At 43.6% G+C, this 20090-nt stretch overlaps 1 protein-coding gene across 2 annotated transcripts in view; it reads right to left on the reverse strand.

Annotated features, from left to right (window-relative positions):
* Positions 1-20090, reverse strand: part of LOC125016453 (protein argonaute-3) — a 33096-nt gene that overhangs the window by 11663 nt on the left and 1343 nt on the right. Inside the window, exons 2-10 of one of the 2 annotated variants that reach the window (XM_047598958.1) lie at positions 7864-8035; positions 7470-7590; positions 7180-7388; positions 5887-6023; positions 3693-3827; positions 3428-3515; positions 2790-2937; positions 2514-2633; positions 750-872 (exon numbers count right to left, since the gene is read on the reverse strand). In XM_047598958.1, coding sequence (XP_047454914.1) covers positions 750-872; positions 2514-2633; positions 2790-2937; positions 3428-3515; positions 3693-3827; positions 5887-6023; positions 7180-7388; positions 7470-7590; positions 7864-8035 — 1253 coding nt within the window. Of the gene's footprint in view, positions 1-728; positions 873-2513; positions 2634-2789; positions 2938-3427; positions 3516-3692; positions 3828-5886; positions 6024-7179; positions 7389-7469; positions 7591-7863; positions 8036-20090 lie in introns of both variants that reach the window. The other variant, XM_047598957.1, reaches the window with a different exon arrangement.

Consider the following 20090-nt stretch of genomic DNA (forward strand, 5'->3'; position numbering starts at 1 on the left):
ACGACAGTGCACGCAACCACACACACACACACAAGCACACTTTCTGGAAACCCACACGAGCCACATGCATCCTTCATTCACAACATTTTTAGATGCAAATTCCTCCAAGAAACTAGCATGTATGATAAATGCTCAGAGAAACGTTTCATTTAAATCAATGCTAAATATAAATGAAGCGGTTTGTTGCTTGCAAAGCTATTGTGATGCACTGTGTTCTGCAGCCTATAGTGAGTTAGATGAATTTGAATTGATTCGGTGAGGGGATCACGTGTTGCATTATGTGCATAAATAGCTGTGTCATAATTCTAACTACACACACATTCAACTGTATGAAAACAGGTGTGCCTCCTCTGAGGAAATAAACAGATGTTAATACTGTAGTTCAGCCTCAATAAGCAGCTTCTTTATTCAGTCTTTTGGAGATTTCTTTAAGCAGTCTCCTCTGGACTTCATAGAGGAACATTCATATGGCTACAACACCATGCGGTATCAATGTGAAGTGCTAACTGCACATTATTCAGATACTCTTTTGGAACGTTCCTTGAAAGTTAGAAACAAAGGCTGCACTATTGAGGCTCAACCACAAAAGCCAAAAAAGACTGACAACATGAAACACAAACGGAAGCCAGTGAGTTAGTTTCCCCGTAAAGACAGTGGAATAAAGGCTGCGGGAGGGGAGAGCGTGTCAGACAAACAGAGAGAATGGGCGTGATTTAAAGGAAGGGTACCATAAAGTGCTCTGTGCTCACCCTGCCGCCGTACTGCAGCATGGGGGCGGGTAGCACTCGCCCCGTCACGTGGGCCATCTCGTCACGCACTTTGAACTGGAACTCCTGCACAAACGGGTCAGCCTCGTAGTTGGCACTGCGCACCTGCAGAGAAAGGCACCGGGTCAGGCTGATGTAATGGTTATAGTGTACAGCAACATCGTGAAGTTTCCTAAATTAACTCCATTTGTTGTCCTTTACCAACAATTGTCACCAGTGTCCTCAGTCCTAAATGACTACAATCATACAAGGAACATGATCAGCTGAGCTGCACTACACCCAAATGTGTGTTTCATTATGTTCTCAGAAACACAGTTATCTGCTCGTTTTGTTCTTCTGTCTTTAAATCTTCCCTTGGATTTTCAAGCAACGCTGCTTCAAAACGAAAACTCTGATTTCCCGTGCACAAGTCCAGTCATCTGGCTCCTCAGTGACCAGATAAGGTGACAGGATTTAATAAGGTAACACCAAGTATTAAATGTGTGCTGCTAATCTGATAGTAGCCAGAAGCAGTCAGTGTACAGTCTGTCAGCTTATCCATAAACAATGCGAGGACGGACTGTAGCGGCTTCACATTAGAGCCATTACGGCTGTGGCTTCTCATTGAACTCAGATAGGTTTGCGCTGTTATTGCAAAATGTGATGCTAACAATTTAACATCAGAATGTAGGTGAGGAGATTGTAAAACCAGTCATGTGACGTAGAGATGAGCAGCATTGTGTGTTATCAAGCAAGACAACGTGTTTTTTTTGTGAAACCTGTGACAGTTAAAATACGCTATGTGGTCAGTGATTTAAAATGATAGATTCACCACATATTAACCATGGGTTCTCAGCACAGAACAGTTTTGGATTTTGGCAGCCTAGGTGGTCTTATGTCTTAGTCATTCAGTGGCTGGCAGACCATGACACCCAAAAATTGCTCTAATATTTGACCTATATAACACAAGTCTAATTATCAAATGGATGCTTGTAGTACTACAGACCAATAAATAAGTGCATAGTATGGCAATGAATAAAGATGATCCGAACAAAAGAATTCAAACAGCCTGTAAACAAATATCGTTTGTTGTCATTCTATCATGTGAACCAGCCGTCTTTAACAGTGGCTGTGTTTATACGGACACTGGAATTCTGCTAATAATCATAACAAGAGCCCAATTAGAACAAAAATGACTCATGTAACCCTCACTTTGAACAGAGTGGCCTGAAGGGAAGGAATTCTGAATAGGATTGGTGTGTGTGTGTGTGTGTGTGTGTGTGTGTGTGTGACTGAGAGGGGGAGGAGATATTTGATAATCCATTGCTAGAAAGAATTAACACGCTAACCCCTAATTAGCGTGTTAAAGCTTGCTCCAATTCTTTCATACTTGTCCCGCATGGGTTAACAAGTTTCCGGTACTTCAACAGTATAATGGCAGCAGCATTATTGTCCAAAGAAGCTATTGAACGGATGAGCACAGACACAATCTGAAAGCCGCTGAATATGTAGTTGTGTCTTGGGACATCACAGTCATTTTCTTCTTCTACATATAGTGCTGTTAATAAGTCTGGTGTGGGGTCGGGGGTTAATCTTTGAACCACTTTGGTTGAGGATGTCAAAAAAAAAAGATCGATCTGATTGACGTTTTTGGACAGCTAAACAGTATAGCTTAGCAGATCATTTTATTTATTTATTTAAATATCTTCCATATAAATGTAGCCACTGATAGAAGACCTCGACTCTAAAAGTGTCTCCAGAACTCACCAGCCTGCTGATCTCCTCCTGTCTGTCAGGTGCAGAGCGAGCTGTGGCTTTGATCATAGTGGAGGTCTGATTATCTGTCAGCTTCTTGATGCACCGTTGACCAGCTACAATGTTGCACACCTGCGAGGACACGACAGCAAAAGCTTGAACATGTACTTTTAATCACTTTAAGCAGTTATTTGAGAGCTGTCCAATGGACCATAAACTGCAAATTTCACCACGCTTGATGTGTTGTTAAACCAACATAACTGAGTGGAAAAACATGTTTTCTCTCACCTCCAGGGGCAGGTAGGTGTGCTTTTGCTCCTGGCCCACCTGTAGACAGGGCAAATGTGGGTACTTGAGCTGCAGGTTGTACTTCTCCCTGAAGTACTGGGCTACAGTACGCTCTACAGTCTGACCGTTCTCCAACTGTAGAGGGAACCTGCAGAGAAAATCTCATGTTAAAACTAGATACGTGAACTGATGTAGGCGGTCAGGCTCATGCACCGTGCAATGTTGATTTTAACTTATTTTAAAACGATCCATGTGTGGAAATATGAAACTCCCAAAATGGAAACTGGTGATGTAGCTTGTTTATTTTTAAATGAAGTGTTGTTATCTCTTAACAAAAATGGCCTAGGGTTTAATGAATGAAATATTCTTTGAACCACATGGTGCCAGCCCCCCAGCCTGCATCTATCTCTCTCATGTGTGCTACTCTGACGGACACTGAAGACTAGCGGCCACATGGCTACCTCAGCAACAGATGACTAATGGCAAATGCAAGGTTGTCACATAAGTCTGCCATTATCTGGTTTGGTGGCGAACTGGTGATTGCATCCTCTTTGGTCCGTGTTCCCTGCCCCCCCTTCTCATTCACACTCTGCCCAGATCCTCCTGTTCCCTCCTCGCAAGCCCAGAGGCGGACTCACGTTTGATGGCTGGCAGGCCGACGGGTCACGTTGCAGACGCGGTACTTCCTCCGCATGGTTCCACAGTGTGTCACCTCCACCTTCAAACCTGGTGAATAATACAAAGTGGTAGAATAGTGCTAAGAATGAGTTTGTGACATGTGCTCTCACTGTTTCTGCTCAAAATGTACCTCTCTCTCTCCACACACACACACACACACACTTGAATTCATCTGATTTCTCACATGCAGTCTAACTAAGTCTAACCTCCCACCTCTGACTTTACCTTTGATTTCTTTGGTGAATTTGACCCGGTGCGAGTCTGTTAGAGGGCGAGGCTGCTCGTCTATGTTGTGGATATCCAGCACTTCACACATAAACTGAATGACTGGCTGGGCCTTGTAGAAGGCTGTGGCAGATACTGTAAGATAAAGACAAAATAAGGGTCATTTATGAAAACAAACATGTCACACTGCATTGGAAACAACTTTCATCTGCTGAAACTTTCATGCACTCAAAAAGTCTTCTAGGCCTTACATTTGCATTGAACAGGACTTTCATGTTTTCTAACACTGATCATTTCTTAGCTCTGATAAGAGGCATAATACACATGGTGGTTTCTGCACCAACAAAGCTGATGCATAAATACCAGATAAACTGTAACAGGGGCATAGAAAATATTCTTTAATGAAGCTGTTCGAGAGGCAAAATGCTAAAACAAACATAGAAGGAATAACAACTGAACACCGGAAATGCAAGTCAACAGCAGAAGATTCTCCTATTGTTAAAAATACGAGCGTTTCTCACGGCAAATGGAAAGCACGGAAACATTAAAATCTGAGAGGGGATGTCAAATCAAAGCATACAACATCAGAGAAGCATGAGCATTTAGAGAAAACAAGAACAGGTATGACACATCACAGGGCGAAATCAAAAGAAATCCAAAAATGGGAGCAGAGAGACGAGACGAGCAGCGGCGAGCTTGAGGAGGTTGTTGACGAACGATCTAACTCAGCTGCCGTGATGTAAAACATCCTCCGTGAAAGCACTAACGCACATCTATGAGCCATGCCAAACAAGAAGGTAGATGACGCAACTGTAGACACACACTTTCACCTTGTGTTGCCCCACGACAGCTAAGAGCCTGTTATCACAGACAGGAAGTGACATCACTCCTAATTGTCCTTCCCACACATTGTGTTTTCATGTCTTCATAGAAGAGCCTGAGTCACTCAGGGAAACGTACAATTTAAAAGGGTCTCATTTCACTATTATTTCATATCCGTGCTTCTCAATACGGTGATACAGAGCGTGGGAGGCAGCGTTTGTTGCCTTGTAGCACAAGTGTTTAAATAGGCTGACTAGTTTGGTTTGCCAGTACACGACAGTTGGAATTTCAGTTTGTTGATGGACAGTGGACCAGAGACTTAAGGCGGCAAACTGATTTCCAAAGAATGACAGGGCGGGAAAAGACAAAGGGAGAACGAGAGCGTAAAGGGGCAAAGACTACAAAAGGAGACACAGGCTTCAAGCACTCCAAGCAAAACAAAAGCCATCTCAAGTAAATGCTCCACACGGCTACCCTCCTGACCCCAGCAACACCCACTAGTCTCACTTATGCAGGCGCAACTACACACACACACACACACACACACACAAACAAGATGCCCTCTGTCTCCACAGCAACAAACTAGTCAGTGCCCATTTAGCCAAGAACCCACCTTCCTCCACGTTCTATAAACACACACACACTCTTTGTCTCATGTCAGCAGCAGACTTGCTCTCCAACGGCTTCCTGCAGTGTGCATATGGCAAAACACATTGTCCACCACCCCTCCTGTCATGCGTTTTCCACAAATAAGAACCGATTGAAACTGTAGGGAGCTGTCCTGGCTTATAAAATACGCTTCCTTTGCTAACAAGAGGCTCAATCTAGAGTCAATTACCAAACTAGATATTAAATTGTTCTGTTTGTTCCCAAAACACTAGTCCTCCTCCAGCAGGACTGACTACATTCTGACAAAATTAAAAATCTAAATCTGTTGGTGTCAAATGTATTAAATCACAACATGATAAATAAAAACCAAAAAGCACAGCGCCACAATGTCAGCCAACATGGCTGATGAAAAAGCCTAAAGCATATCCTGTAGACCTTAAGCGGGTTCAGAGACAGACTCCTCGTGACAATGGCATTGTCGGGTTAGGTTAATGTTAAATACACCTATTACATTTCTTCAAACAAAACACTGATGAGAGTAAACCCATCATACCCAAATTTCTAACAACAGTCTGCATGGTGGAGTCTCCATGTCACTCTAAACTACCTGTTCAATTATTAAAATCTCATATCCGTAGCGAGGAAATCCATTTCTGAGGCACGGTAGTTGGGAAGAATGTTTTATTTTCCTTTGTTAATCAGACGCTGGACTGGAAAGAAAACACAGTGCATATTGTGGATATTTAAGGAAAACATCTCTCACCATCAATGTTAAGCATCATCTTCCACATGGCAGGGCGCACAGACTGGTGGAAGCCAAACCAGACCTCCCTCCCTCCCCCCAGAGGATGGTCATAGCCCTCTGGAGCCGAGAAGAAGGATCGACCCACTGGAGTGTACCTAGATGGAAACAGGAGCAGAAAGATTAAAGGAATGAAAAAAATGGGGTGATGAAAACAATCAAACATGGTTAAAAAAAAAAAAAAAAGTAGTAGAACAGGACAAAAGGAGGACAGAGTGCAGGAGACGATGGCAAGATTAAATCACTCCTCCTGAATTGAGAATGTAGGTCTATGTGTGCTACAGTGACATTTAGCTGTGCTTCAATTCAATATCAGCCTACATCAGTGAAATGATACCAACCTCTCATTACTCAGCTCAAAAGACACATTAATTACTGTATATAGGCTACAGTTTCTCAGTAAATCCTGAATTGACAGTGTCTCAAGATGCCAGTGTGTTACATGGCTCCCAGCACGTGCACGCAGAGCTAAATGAAAGGTGTCGATATAACCACTTTAATAATGCTCTGGAAAAGATTTTCATTAAAGCTTGGGCGATATTGTGCGCCAGCGTGTTCCTGCCGAGCCCCAGGAAAGTGATATTGAGTGGAAGGTGGTATGGTGCTTTGTCAAAGTCCATGTAAGCTGTATGTGATTTCCGTTGGGACCAAACCACTCATATTGGTGCCACTATGGCAAAACAAATAGACAATATTTACTGTGAGTATCAAAGGGATCCAATTTTACAATGGTTTTTCATCTTCTGATTTTATGCTTGGAGCTTGAAGATGGATATAGTGAGAGTTGGTGAAGATAAATAGGCTAAAGTTCACTCTTTGGCATTGTCTGATTGTAAGCTATTAATAACAATAATGATGTCTGAAGGATTCAGTCATCCAGGTCCTGGTATATCCAAAAACAGGATGAAACAAGATGCACAAACTGGACTTGTGTTTCTTCAAGATGTTCCATCAGTCGTCCACTTCTGAATTACTGGTGGAGAGCTGGGGCTTTATTAGGTGGAAGGGTGGTTTTATTATCAGTGGATGGTGCCCATCTGACCCAGAGAATATTTGAAAGAAGCACAGAGGAAGCCATCTGTGTAAAATTGGAAATCTCCTTCTGTCTCTCTGAACAGGGTGGACTGGACTGAGATATAACCTGCCATCAATTTACAACAGTGCTTTGGATAAACAATTCAGCTATTTCAGGTTTATTTCAGGCCCGGCTGTCATTAAAAGAGTGGATGCAGAGTGTAAACACATGCAGCTCACTTCATGGAGGGCAGGTGCCGCAGCACTACATCCACTGCGTGTACAGGGTTGGTGCTGATGGGCTTGTCCAGCTCCAGGGGCTCAGGCATGCTGCGGCCGGTCAGCACTTCGTGGAGCATGTGCCAGCTGACCAGAGACACAAACTTGATGGAGACCTTGAAAGGCCGATCCTTCCCTCCTTCACCTGGAAGAGTGACGTCCAGGTCCACCTAAAGGAACAAAACAAAAAGACATTTTAAGTGTTATGTGCTTAAAAGCGACTGAAATCCAACAGGTCTGATGCATCTTACCCCCGTGGGAGCCACAGGTAGTGGGTTGGCCGTGTACAGACTCCTCTTTCCATCATAGACTGGCCTCCGATCCCCAAAGATGGTCACCTTGAAGTGCTGCACCATAGAGTCAACCACCTCCCTGCACAACATACCAATACTTTTGTACTGCATCTTGTAAAATACAACTACAAAGGATGTTCAATGCCTCAACCCAATGTTTCATGTGTGATCCACGCAGACGATATTTAATGTGTCCAAGCGGAGTTGTTTATCCTTCGGTAAACTAAATCAGTCTTGTTCATTTGTTTATTGCAAACTGCTCAATATTAGATAGTGACACTATATATATTATATATATATTTTAGTAAAAGGTAAAGGAGAAGTTTTTCTAGTAGCCAGAGATCCATCATACCTGTTGACTCGCCGTGGGCACTTGTCAGGCTTGATGTCCACCTCGTAGAGGTAGACATCCATCTTGGGGATCTCCACCTGGAAGCAGTTGGCCAGCAGCTTGATTGGCTTCCCCATGGTGCCATAGCCAGGCCGCCGAGGCATGGAGAACAGGGACTGGGCCCCAACGGCTCCTGAGAGGAGAACAAAGCAGGGAGATTGAATAAAAAGAAAGCTTTATGTAGACCGAACTGACTCAGAATGAGGATGTGCTGAATGCAATGAACAGTCAAAACATACTGTGTAATCGCTGATAGTGTCATCAGAGGCTACTTAAATTCTAGTTATTATACCTTTTGGGCCTTTTCTGTCTATTGGATAGGTGGTGGTGGTGATGGTAGAGAAAAACAGGTGCAGACTGGAATCAAATCTAACCACCCACATACATTTGAATCATTTTAGAATAGAGATCATTACTGGCATTGAAACTGTCAGCCTCTGTAGACTGAAATAAGGCTTTGCAAAGGTACTGTGCTGGTTCTATATTTTCTGTTTAAGAAATGTACAGTGTAATATGAAAACAAATTCCTGGCAACGGATAAAAACAAAACTATGAAAGTCCAAATCAAGATAAGTTGGTGCATATGGGTAACGCCAAGAGTAAACACATCCGAGTTTGTCTTTGCACTGTGTGTTATGGAAGACTTATGTTATCCACGTAAAAACAAAAAAATCATCACAGACAGGCAATATAATATAATGCTGTAGAGGAAGGAAGGAACTATTTAATCTCACACTAAACTAATGTAGCTCTGAATAAGATTTTACTACTTGAAGACCAGTGAGAAAAAAAAGTCAAGTCATGATGAAGCTAAAAATGACTCAACATATATGACTCTTAGTTCAATAGTACTAACACAGCCAAACACATGTGGGACAAACTAACTCTGTGTCACAGTTCACACATCTGTTAAAAACTACTGTGGTCACACATGCACACTCAACCACTCAAAGACCATGAGATGTCTTCACTGTGAGTCACCCCCATCCAGAAACACTGAGCTCTGTTAATGTGCCACTCATGTCCGAGCTATTTCGGGGTCTGCTGAGACTTGTCCTCCACAACACACTTCAGGGTTTTTGCTGACATGCCAAAATAAAGTTTGGATTAAACTTCGTTCCACTTTTGTTATACAATTGTCATTTTTACACAACAACTCCAGTGAGACTCATTTGTTTGCCTGGTTCGTGCTGCTGTGGTTATGCTCCCATCCAGCCCTCACAGCCTTTTTGAATATTTTTATTTTGTTTCCGGAGACTTGGTGTTTTCGAGTCCCTACCAAAAAGAAAAAAAAAGAAAAATACCCCATATGTGTCACTGATAAATGAAAGTCATGCTGGGGCGTGATTCATCACTGATTTGACTCATAGGCTCATGTGTGGGTGATGCTGGGGTTCAGGGCCCTGCTGAAGGGAAGTTGGTAAAAAGCTCCCCACAAAAGAACAGAAACCTTCTGTGAGGTATCAGCAGACAAGTGAGCTTGTTTATTTACATCTGCGCTTTGGAGGTTGGAGCTTTTTGCCCTGCTCCATTTATCGGCCCCTCTCTCTTTCCCTGCGGAGGGCTCTGGAGAGACGGCTACACGGGGTGGTTGGAGGTCGGAGGCCTCCTGTTTGAAGTAGCCTGCTGGGAGAAAATGCTGAAAAAGAGAGGGAAGTCTGGAATTCCTGCCACGACTGTCTCTCTCACACTAAACTTTGTAATGGTAATTCCTTTGGGGCCCTTGGCGAAACTTGTGAGGTAAGCCCAATTTCACACACACACAAGGCTGACAAAGAGAAGGAAGACAGATATTCTAGTAAGTCTTCATTAAAGCTACAGAAATAAATTGTCTACCATAGATTACAAGGTGCCCTAATTCAGGCAATTTGAGGTCATTCAAAACGTCCTTGAGGGTCTTCACTACCAAGAGCACGTCCTGGTGAAGTTGGTAAGCAGGAGGAGGATAGCAGGGAGTGGCAGGATTACAGAGTGGGCTGAGTTGATGTTTTCCAGCTTTCATCTGCCTTTAGTAAGTGACTTAAATGTGAGTCACAGAGCCACCACAGGCAGCGAGTGAACACAAGCATCTGAGCATCCTGTGGCAGGAGAGCAGCTACAGTAGCAACAGTGGGCTCTTACAGTGAAGAAAAAGAAAGTAAAGCAACAACAACAACAAAAAAAGGACAGTAAGTTCTTGTATTCTACCCACACACACACACGCCAGTAACTTTTTGTTTCTGTGTAAAACCACAGAGAGATGTACAGTCATTTGTAGCTGTGATATTGTACCGATACTGAAAGTATGAGCATATATTTTGCATACTGTGCATAAAGTTCCTATTTTCAACAAACGTTCTATATTCAAATAAACTATCCTATCCTGGTACAACATGATCTTCAAGGCTCAACCACCTTAAAAAAAAATGTCCCGTCAAACAAACTGACAACTGACCTACCACCTGCACTTCAAAGTGTTTGTTGGTGATCTAACAAGCGTAATATCAAACGAGTTGTGTGGCTCTGCCAATAGCACCACTGTATTTGGCAAGCCTGCCTCTGCATTACTTGGCTCCTGGTGAGGTATCCCACTGAAATGATTTTAGATGTTAGTGATTACAAAGACACCGCTCTTCTTCAAGGACAGAAGAAAATTGCGTAAAACTTACTAATATTTACCGAAAAAAAGAAAAAACTTAAGTACAGTTAGAATTCCAGTGGAAAATCACAACACGTGGAGCGACATTCATCTGCAGTGTTTACTTGCTCGCTGTGAACACGATATGGGATCTCACAACATCACGCATACGGGCAGCAACACTCGGATGTTGAAAATCTACCAGGCACGTTAAGCCGATGCGTTTTGCTGCGTTTTCTGAATAAGTAACTTGACCCTGATCGCATACCTCTTGAAAACTGTGCATCTCTGTTCCCCCTCACAAGCAGACATAACAAACATCTACTGAAGGACTGATGAAGACTCGAGGAGGAGAGTTTCACTGTCGGAATGGAGATGGAGGAGGCGGACGGCACAGAAGAGCCATGCACCTCAGTCTCATTTAGCAGTTACTGAAACTTACATATTCAAGACATACAACGTTATAAGATGACTAAGACCTTGACTGTCAAAATGGCTACTCTGTGAGCTTACTGCGTGTGTGGGAAGCTGTACAACCCCTGTCGCACAAACCTGCCCGCAGGAGTTTACAGGAAAGGTCCAGATTCTTCAAGACAAAACACGACAATTGTAATCAAGAAGTCGCTGGGGACAGATTGACCTCTGCCACGGCCAGGTGGATGACGTGTTATATTTGGCTATGACAAACAGTGAAAACCACAAATCCACCTATTAGGCGCTTACTGGTTGCTCGTGCAGTGAGTGGAAGTGTTCGAGGAAATCTGTGCTTGCTAAGGTGAAAAATGCTGTGCTGTGTATGTATGTACCCTCTCAGCTAATTACAGGAAGGACGTGCCTTCACAAATAGAGTAGATTTAATCCTCCTCCCGAGTCCCGCTAGGCTTCTAGTTTCTGAGCTTCAATGTTCGTGAAGCGAGACACTTTTCCTCGACCACGACCAAAACGAACTTCAGTGTGTTTTAGTGAAATCCTAAAAATGTTTGAATTGAATTTTCCATTTAAATCTTAGGTTTGGTCTCTTGACAAGATATGCAGGAGCATTTTTAAGAGTGTCAGCAACAGACGGCTCTTTGACCAAACTAAAATGTTTTATGCATTTTTCTTTTCATGTACTGCCACTGAAAAATAAAAACTGCTCCTATGGAGTCTTTGGCATTAAGAGAGAAACTACCAATTAATATGAGATGATAAGTGATTTGCATGAAACTGTGTTCACAGATGTTACCCATGCTTTAGTAGTTAATAGGCTTCTTCAGTTATAATAGAGATCTTTGATGTGTCAACCAGAACATGTGCGACCACCCTGCAGACTCACAACACGGCTCTCCTGTGGTCAGGTTCAATTTATGCCGTTTTACTCCATAACTTACGTGGTACAAATACCATCACTCCTGCAACATAATCCACTTTTCTGCTGTCCAGCAACACACCAGAGATTTGCCAAAACCTCTGATGCATATTATTCCACTTTTGTCTGAACACACAACTTCAGATCTACGTTGGGACATCACCAAGGTTTTTGACCGGCCCATCAGTTTTGAACGAGTCAACCGTGTAGGTCCGGCTCCTGAGTGGCCCAGCCTGTCTCACCTGAGCTGAGATGAACTGAAGAAAGAAGTGTTGCTAGTGGTCTAAGACTTGATAATGAAGACAACACTTATTTTACCAACAAACACCAAACCTGCTATGTGTTTATTTGCAATGAGGGCGTTGGGATACGAAGATTCAAAAATGCAAATGTTACATGCACTTTGCAGTGTACCATGTTGATATGACCAGAACAATTAATTCCTACTCACTAGGGTTGCACAAGCCTATAACAGCTGGCATCGGGCAAGAGGCCGGGTACACCCTGGACAGGTCACCAGCCTATCACAGGGCTAACACAGAGACATACAACCATTCGCACTCACACTCAGACCTGGGGTCAATATAGAATCACATGTCTTTGGAGGTGGGAGGAAGCCGAAGAACCCGGTGAGAACCCACGCGGACACAGGGAGAACATGCAAACTCCACCCAGAAAGACCTGAGCTGGACTCGAACCCGCACCTTCAAAAATATTTCCATTTCTGTTCAATTGCAGGTCTGTTATTGTGTTTTCATGCACTTGTTGATGTGCCTTTAACATGTTAACACATTTAAAAGATGATCCTTAGATTTCTGGATAAAAAATGTTTACTGGGTGCCTAAAATGTCAGCACAGCAACATTTCTTGATCTCAAAATTTGGCCCAATTGAATCTGTAATTGAATAGCTTGGTGGAAGTGAAGAGCTGCAGATACATTCTGAATTTTGGGCTAATCTCAACCTTAAAAATATGCACAGTATCAAGAACAACAAGGATTATCCGGCTGCAATTGCTCCCGGACAGCTTATCAAAGTTTATTGTTAAGACTTTGTGTGTGTTTACGCCTTCAGGTTTACTGCTTCCACACTGAAAATGGTGCGCTGCCACGGGATTTTCTGAACAGGATCGACCTTGGTGGGCGCTAATGGGTTTTCAGACTGCCAGCAGTCACGGGTCTGACCTCCTGCCGTGAGAGCTGCACGCTTGTTTTTTTCCTGCCACTCATACGTCATCACGTCGACGTCGCCGTCATTACACAATTTAAGTGCACTGGAACACTTCGAGGTAAACAACAGATGTCAGATGTTATCATTGTTTTGTGCTTTACAATTTTGTCCCTTTTGCAAAGTATACACACTCAGTACAGAGCAGAAAAAATCTGAGCACCGCCATAATCAGTAAAAAGGTTTGCCATATCACTATACAAGCTGTATATAAACAAAGTAGCGCATACACAGTTCACATCGAGGTTCCCTGATTGGTGGGATTTCCCCGAGCGTGACGTAGAGCTGATTCACATATACGCTTCCATTAAAGATCACGTAACTAGGGATAACGAGGGACGCGTTTCACATTGCAGGTGAGCCGAGCCGCTAAATTCCCGGGGTTGCTCGGAGGGTCATTTGACCCGGGAAGAAATGCCAGGGTAACCCTTTCACACTGCAGAAAGACTTGCGACGACCTGGGAGAATGTGGGATTTTCGTGCAGTGTGAAAGGGGCTTTAGTTGCTGTGAAAGGGGCTTTAGTTGCTGTGGCATTTGAGACAAACATTTACAAGGTATGATTCCTCACCCTTCAATAGCAACCGGTGCACGTGCAACCAGTGACATTACATTAGATGTCTTGGCATCAATGGAAACAGTGCGAAAGGACCAGGGTAGATTTATCAATTGTAAACAAAGCTGAGTGATAACAAGCAGAGAGTGAAGCCCCACTGCTACACTACGCTGCACTGGAGCACATGGAATAAATATGTCAAAGAAAAATTATATAACAAACTAATAAGCGAGATGCCTTTCTTGAATGTTTTGCAGAAACATCTCAGAAATGTGAACTCATTCCACTCTGCTGCTTTGCAACACAACACAGTCACACTGTACACAGTGGGCTTGGGGCCAGAATAACTGGATGGTGAGAAGCTAGGCTGACGTCCAGTCCCCGCAAACCCCCTCAGCCGCTGCCCCCCTAGTACACAAACGTCCACGCTGCTAACGAGTGCACATGTCCACACAAGGCCACAGACCAACACACACACACACACACACCGACACACACATACACACACAATACAGCTGTTGTGTTTCTAATCCAGAGAGGCCTGAGCTGTGGGAACAGGGCGAGTGCTCAGCGGCCAGGCACAATGGCGTCAGTCACAGCGGAGCAGGCAGAACGTAGAAAACACACACACTCGCACATATACACAGAAAGAGCGATAGCTGGCGAGGACGGATTGATGCACGTCACACACACACACAGTCGGACTCCTCCTTTCCGTTCCCCTCATCAACCTCCAGCACGCTGCATCTGGCACCCAGGGGAGTCGCTGTCACTCTCTACCACTGATAAACACCAGCAGCCTGCCACATAGTGACAGGCTGACTAGGGCCTGGTCAGCCGCTGCTTAAGTTCAACAAACATTATGCTGCCTGCAACACTACTCATGTTCAAATATGTTCAAAGAAATGACCTGAATGAGAATTAAATGCACTGAACCCTTTTCTTATTTAAACAGTTTCCATTACTCATGATCTCTCGTCTGAGACTTGCAACATTCGTTATCATTGTGTGATTTTTATCATGTAAATGGAAAGACACAAAGCAGTATCGGCTCCAAATATCGGCAGCACATATCGGCCATCGGCCAAGGCTGATGTGAGAAATCAGCCCTAAAAGTAATCCATATCGGTCGATCTCTAGTCACAACAACATGCAAAAACATTGAAATCCCCCTGAGGACAAACCTGACGCAGAGTAAAAGCAAAGCAGCATAAATGGTGGGGTAATATTTTGAGACAGGAGAAGGTGGGGGGATTTGGAGGAGATAAAGAATTATTTGTAGTGAGAAGATAGTTCTGACTCAGTGGCATCACAGAAGGCCCAAAAATGTGTAACTGACAGTTAGGTGATGGATGGATGGATGCACACACACGCACACAAACATATGTATGTCACAGACTCACACACAGAAAGTGGCAGCTCTGTAAAACTGAGCAGGAGACTTTATTCAGGTGGGTTAAATGGGGCCTCTTGTCTTGCTAGTCCAGCCTGAGTGGAACAGGGGACGGGGCCAGGGGCTGTTGACTTTTTATGTTGACTTGGGAATGATGAGTGCTCTCTCTCACGCCGAGGGTTTACATGCAGGCTAATATATTAGAACTGAAACATGAAGGGACTAAATGGCACGTCAAGAACATCACTGAAGGGGACTGGTCTGTAAAACTGGCTTGAGAGTTTTTGGTTTATCTGCCGAGTTGATGTGTGCACTTCTAATCATCTCCAATTATCTAAATAACAGCCTAACAAAAAAACAAAACGCCTTATGTGATCACCTCAGTCAGAACAGGCTGCACCAATGTTGCCTGATCAGGACTGTTTTCAATCAGACTGAGAACACGTTGATAATCCATGGAATAGGAAATCTTAAGCGTCTAATAACCATTTTATGTTTAAATTTAATGTTGGCCAAAGAACTACTCCTTTGATGTTTTGCAGTGAGCAGTATGTGACATTTACTCTGTATTTAGCCCTCATGTAAAGAGTTAACCTGGAACCTCTGATCTTAAGTACGCACAGAAACGAAGTATGTAAATGAGTCTCAGCTAGGGTTGTACTGTAATATGTTAACTGATGTTAGGGTTAGGGGGAGAACGTAGTTTGGAAATTCAGGAAGTGCACGATACAACAGCAGCGGCTGGGGAAAGTAAGCGGAATCTGAATTGCAGCCATAGTCAATGACTTGAGCGTGCTGAGGACGGAAATAGGCCTAGCAACGCCAAAATCCTAAAAGCAGAATAAAACACGCAGTTCACAAACCAACAGAAATGGATAAATAAACTGGTCTTTTTTTTCTTTTGGAGGGACAATCTTGCGGTTGAAGCCCTCCAAAAGAAAAAAAAAAGATTAGCTGCATATGTTCACTGTGAACGTGAACGTGAGCAGGGAGCTGGCGTGACAGACGTCCATCCATCCAGGTGTTTTTAAAACAGATATTTATTTTACTCTTTTTAAAGAAAAAAAAATATTCAGTGTAAATTATTTGGACCGACAATGGAAATCACACGATTAACCATTTTAAACTAGTGTCTTAAAGGTCTTGATGGTACTCAACAAACTTAAACCGTGGTCTTACTGCGTGACAAAATGCACTTTCAGAATGACAGCCTCTAGTAACAAACGAATGTATTGGCAGATGTCTGAAAGCTTCTTAAATGATTCCTTCTGGATTTTATTTGTTGTTCTGTATCCTTAACACACAAGAGCACAAACAGCTGAGCAGCAGCTAAAGCATACAAATATACCTCTGACTTCTGCAAACTTTCTATTGATAGTTCACTTTTCAATAGTGCATGAAATAATCTGTGCCACTGACTGACTGATTTGTGTCTGTGCTCCAGAAAGCCCCAAAGCAAAACACGCGGACTAACCCCCAGCTAGATCCCCCTCTTCCTGTCCATAACTTTCCCCGAAAATGAGCCCCTTTACTGCTCCCCAAAACACCGATCCCAGGAAGGGGAAAGGGGGGGGGGGGGGGGTGGAAAAGAAGCGTGGTCTGGCTGCTCTGGCGTCTAATCTCTGTGACACATCACTACCTCCCGCCTTCCCTTCCTCCTCCACACAGAACTCTGTATCCCTGTTCCTCCACACACATGCACACGCTCTCCATCTCCCGACTTTTCTCTCTGTCCGCTGAGCCCACATGTGAAGTAAGCCCAGCACATGTGTCACAGTTGCCTTTCAGTCTGCCACACAGACACATAATCAAGACTTCTCAGTGAACATGAGGAAAATAGAGCTTAATGTAGGGCCTCAGGATACAACAGAATGCAGCACGATAAAATGTTTTTGACTGCGTGTGTGTGTTTTTTTTTCCTTTTTGTTCCAATAAAGCAAGACCCAAAAAGCTAGACACATACACTTTTTTTCTTATTTATTAAAAAGGAATACAGGAAACAGAGTGGAAACAAAACGGCACCTTAGATTCTGGTGCCATTTGTAAACTCTGTGAAAATGTAACTTGACCTGACCAAGAAAGTCTGGAAACAAGTTTAATTGTTATGAAGTACAAGCAGTTAAATACTTGCGAGCATCTTAGTATACTACAGAACCTCAACATTTAAAATAATCTCAAATACTGTGTGATAAAACATGATCAACATTGGCCAAATATTATAATGGCACTTGTTCTGATCTAAAAATAATCACACTAATGTTGGGACACAAAACGGTCGTCCTCTCTCTAACACACTGAGCCGAGGAGCAGTGCCAAACCACATTCTCCATAGAAACCAACAACAATATGCCAATGGTTAGCCTTATGGGTGGCTTGGGTTTTCAGACAGGGGGGTAGTCTATTGTCAATCGGCTGCTTGAATGAACTGAGCATTATGAGGAGAGACTGCAAATCAAGTACTAAGCCCTCCCTCAAAGCCAACCCCACTGTCTGTACAAAATCCACAGAGAATTGGCCTACGAGGAGAATGACAGGGAAGGCAGAGTTTCCCACTGGGGCACAGAGAAGGAAACAGAAGAGGTAACCAAGGCAGGGGACAGGGAGGGGGTTGTAACTGAATCAAAAAAAAAAAAAAAAAAAAAAAAAAAGAGCGGGAAGCACTAGTGTGTGAGAAAAAAGGGGAGGGAGGGGAGTGAAGAGACAAACTGGGATAAGAGACAAACAAAAACGTCATCAGATGTTCCCGTGTCAAAGACGCATTTATCATGAAACCTCTTGCTTTTCAGTGTAAATGCACTGCTGAACCCACCTCCATACCAAGCTGAGTCATCTCAGCCAACTCAAAGCCCACCTGGTTACCAAGCATAGTGCAACAGGTGGAAGGTGGGAGAGTCCCCACTGCCAGCTCTACTGCATTTGCCATCTCATTGTCTTCCTGTAAGCCATACCGCTCAATATGCCAGGAATGTTTATGTGTACAGCTGTAGCCACCACTCAAATGGGTTTTTATCATGATACAGTGGGAAAAAAAAAAAAACGTTGACTCACGGTCACGTGCGTTTAATTCTCACTGATGTGACCCAACAATGTGAGACAAGTATGATTTCTTCAGGATGACATCTGAGATAAGTAAGTGATCAACTGTGACAAGGCTGGCTGGAGCGCAGATCTGAGAGAGCACAGCAACACACACACAGCAAGAAAGTGAATTAACCTATTTCCCAAATAATTCCTCTGTAGGCTGGATTGTGACCGAGACCTCGCTGCCGTCGGCATGTCAGAAATAATCTGAAACAAGACATTTATCTCTCCAATTAACGTTGTGCCAAATATGCAGCCTCTAGGAACGTAACAGGATAAGGCTGATGATTTAAAAATTTAGATACAGCAACTCAGCCATAATGTAATGACACGTCGGTGTCAAGCGGCGAGCCGTTTGCAGGCATTCTATGGCGTTAGCGCATCAAAACGGATTTGATTTGCTAATGCTCAAAAGCCTTCTACTCATTACGTCCCCAGTGCTAAGCTGTCCAGAGCCGGGGTTTCCACGCTACGTGTGCGGCTGCTCTGACTAGTACTGGAGAGTTGAGTGACTGTCAGTTTCTAAGCGGCGATCAATTTGCATTTTCTCACATAGTTCACCGGGCTTCTGACTGACTGATGCAGGGCCCCTTTTTAATCATTCACCCAGGGGTACCTCTCACTGGCCGGCCTGCGGTCGTTAGTTATCTGGGACTGCGAACCGACAACAACGCGCACAATATCAAGACCCCGCAGCCACAAAACTACCCAGCAAAAGCATCCCTCTGTCTAACGCTTTTAATGCATTAATGCCTTCCAAAGTGAAGGCATCAACCGCACTCCGTAACACACTTAATGTAAGGCTGGCTAGCAGTATGTTCACCGTGAAAATGTACTTGCCGAGCTCTCGGAGCGCGAGGAAATACCAAACCACTCATAGCATGTCCAGTAGGCGTTTTTTAAAAACAAAAACAGCCTCTATGCTGATTGAGAGGTTTGCGTGGTGTGGCATTAGCAGAAACAACTTAAGTGTCACAAAAAGAAGAACAGAAGAGTCGAGATGTAGGTTAGGTCATGATGTAGGCAAAAATAAATCTAACACAAAGGTTTCTGGACTTTTTGATTTCTCCTGAAGACATCATCATATCACACCACTCATCCAGCCTCGGTTCACCATTGAACCGTGGCTTCTTCGGTTCAATGGTGAATTAAATAGTACCATCCGAGCCTGAAGATGTAATGAGTGGTTTGGTGTTGGCCAATAAGGACGTACACGAATTTAAAACATCCTGCTCAGAATTAAAGCATAGTAAATTTGTGATTTTGTTGCAGGGAAAGCACCAAATTTAATCTCGTTTACAGAGAATATTGTACACACACTTTTAGTGTGTCTGACATGACTGTAATCTGTGGGTGCTTGGTTACTGGGAAAACACCTCACGGCCCCTTATGCTACCAATGCTGGGAAGCATCCCACCTGAGCCTGAGAGGAGTTCAGACGCTAATGAGACGGCAGACAGAGGAGAGGGATGTCCTCTGGAGGAGGAGGAGGAGGAGGAGGAGGAGGGCTGGGCAAAGAACCAACTGTTGTATCGTATGTCACTGCCAGATCAAGAGCACCTCGCATATAAGTGGAAAGCTTCCGTTACAGCTGAGACAAAGCCAGGTGGTCCCGACTGTTTAACTGCCACTAAGACCAAAATAGAGACAGTTTACCAGCCATGGCCTAGGTGACAATATACCTGTGGGGTTACATGAGGCCATTGCTGCAGATAAAGATACTTAACCACAGGTGTTATTCTAGTGAACTCAGGCCAGTGTGTAGTTTAAAAAAAATAAAAGGCCGATTCTCTCTGGGTTCAAATTACAGCTACCACTATATCTTCCTATGCAACGTGTGACAAAATACACTACCGGTCAAGAGTTTAGACAGACTTTCTCATTGAATTGAATGAGAAAGTGTGTCCAATCTCATGACCAGCAGTGTCTGTTAAATCTAAGGTGCTGGAGAAGAAGGCTACAGCTAAAT

The sequence above is a fragment of the Mugil cephalus genome, chromosome 11, assembly GCF_022458985.1.
Source record: "Mugil cephalus isolate CIBA_MC_2020 chromosome 11, CIBA_Mcephalus_1.1, whole genome shotgun sequence".
Taxonomy (NCBI): Eukaryota; Metazoa; Chordata; class Actinopteri; order Mugiliformes; family Mugilidae; genus Mugil; species Mugil cephalus.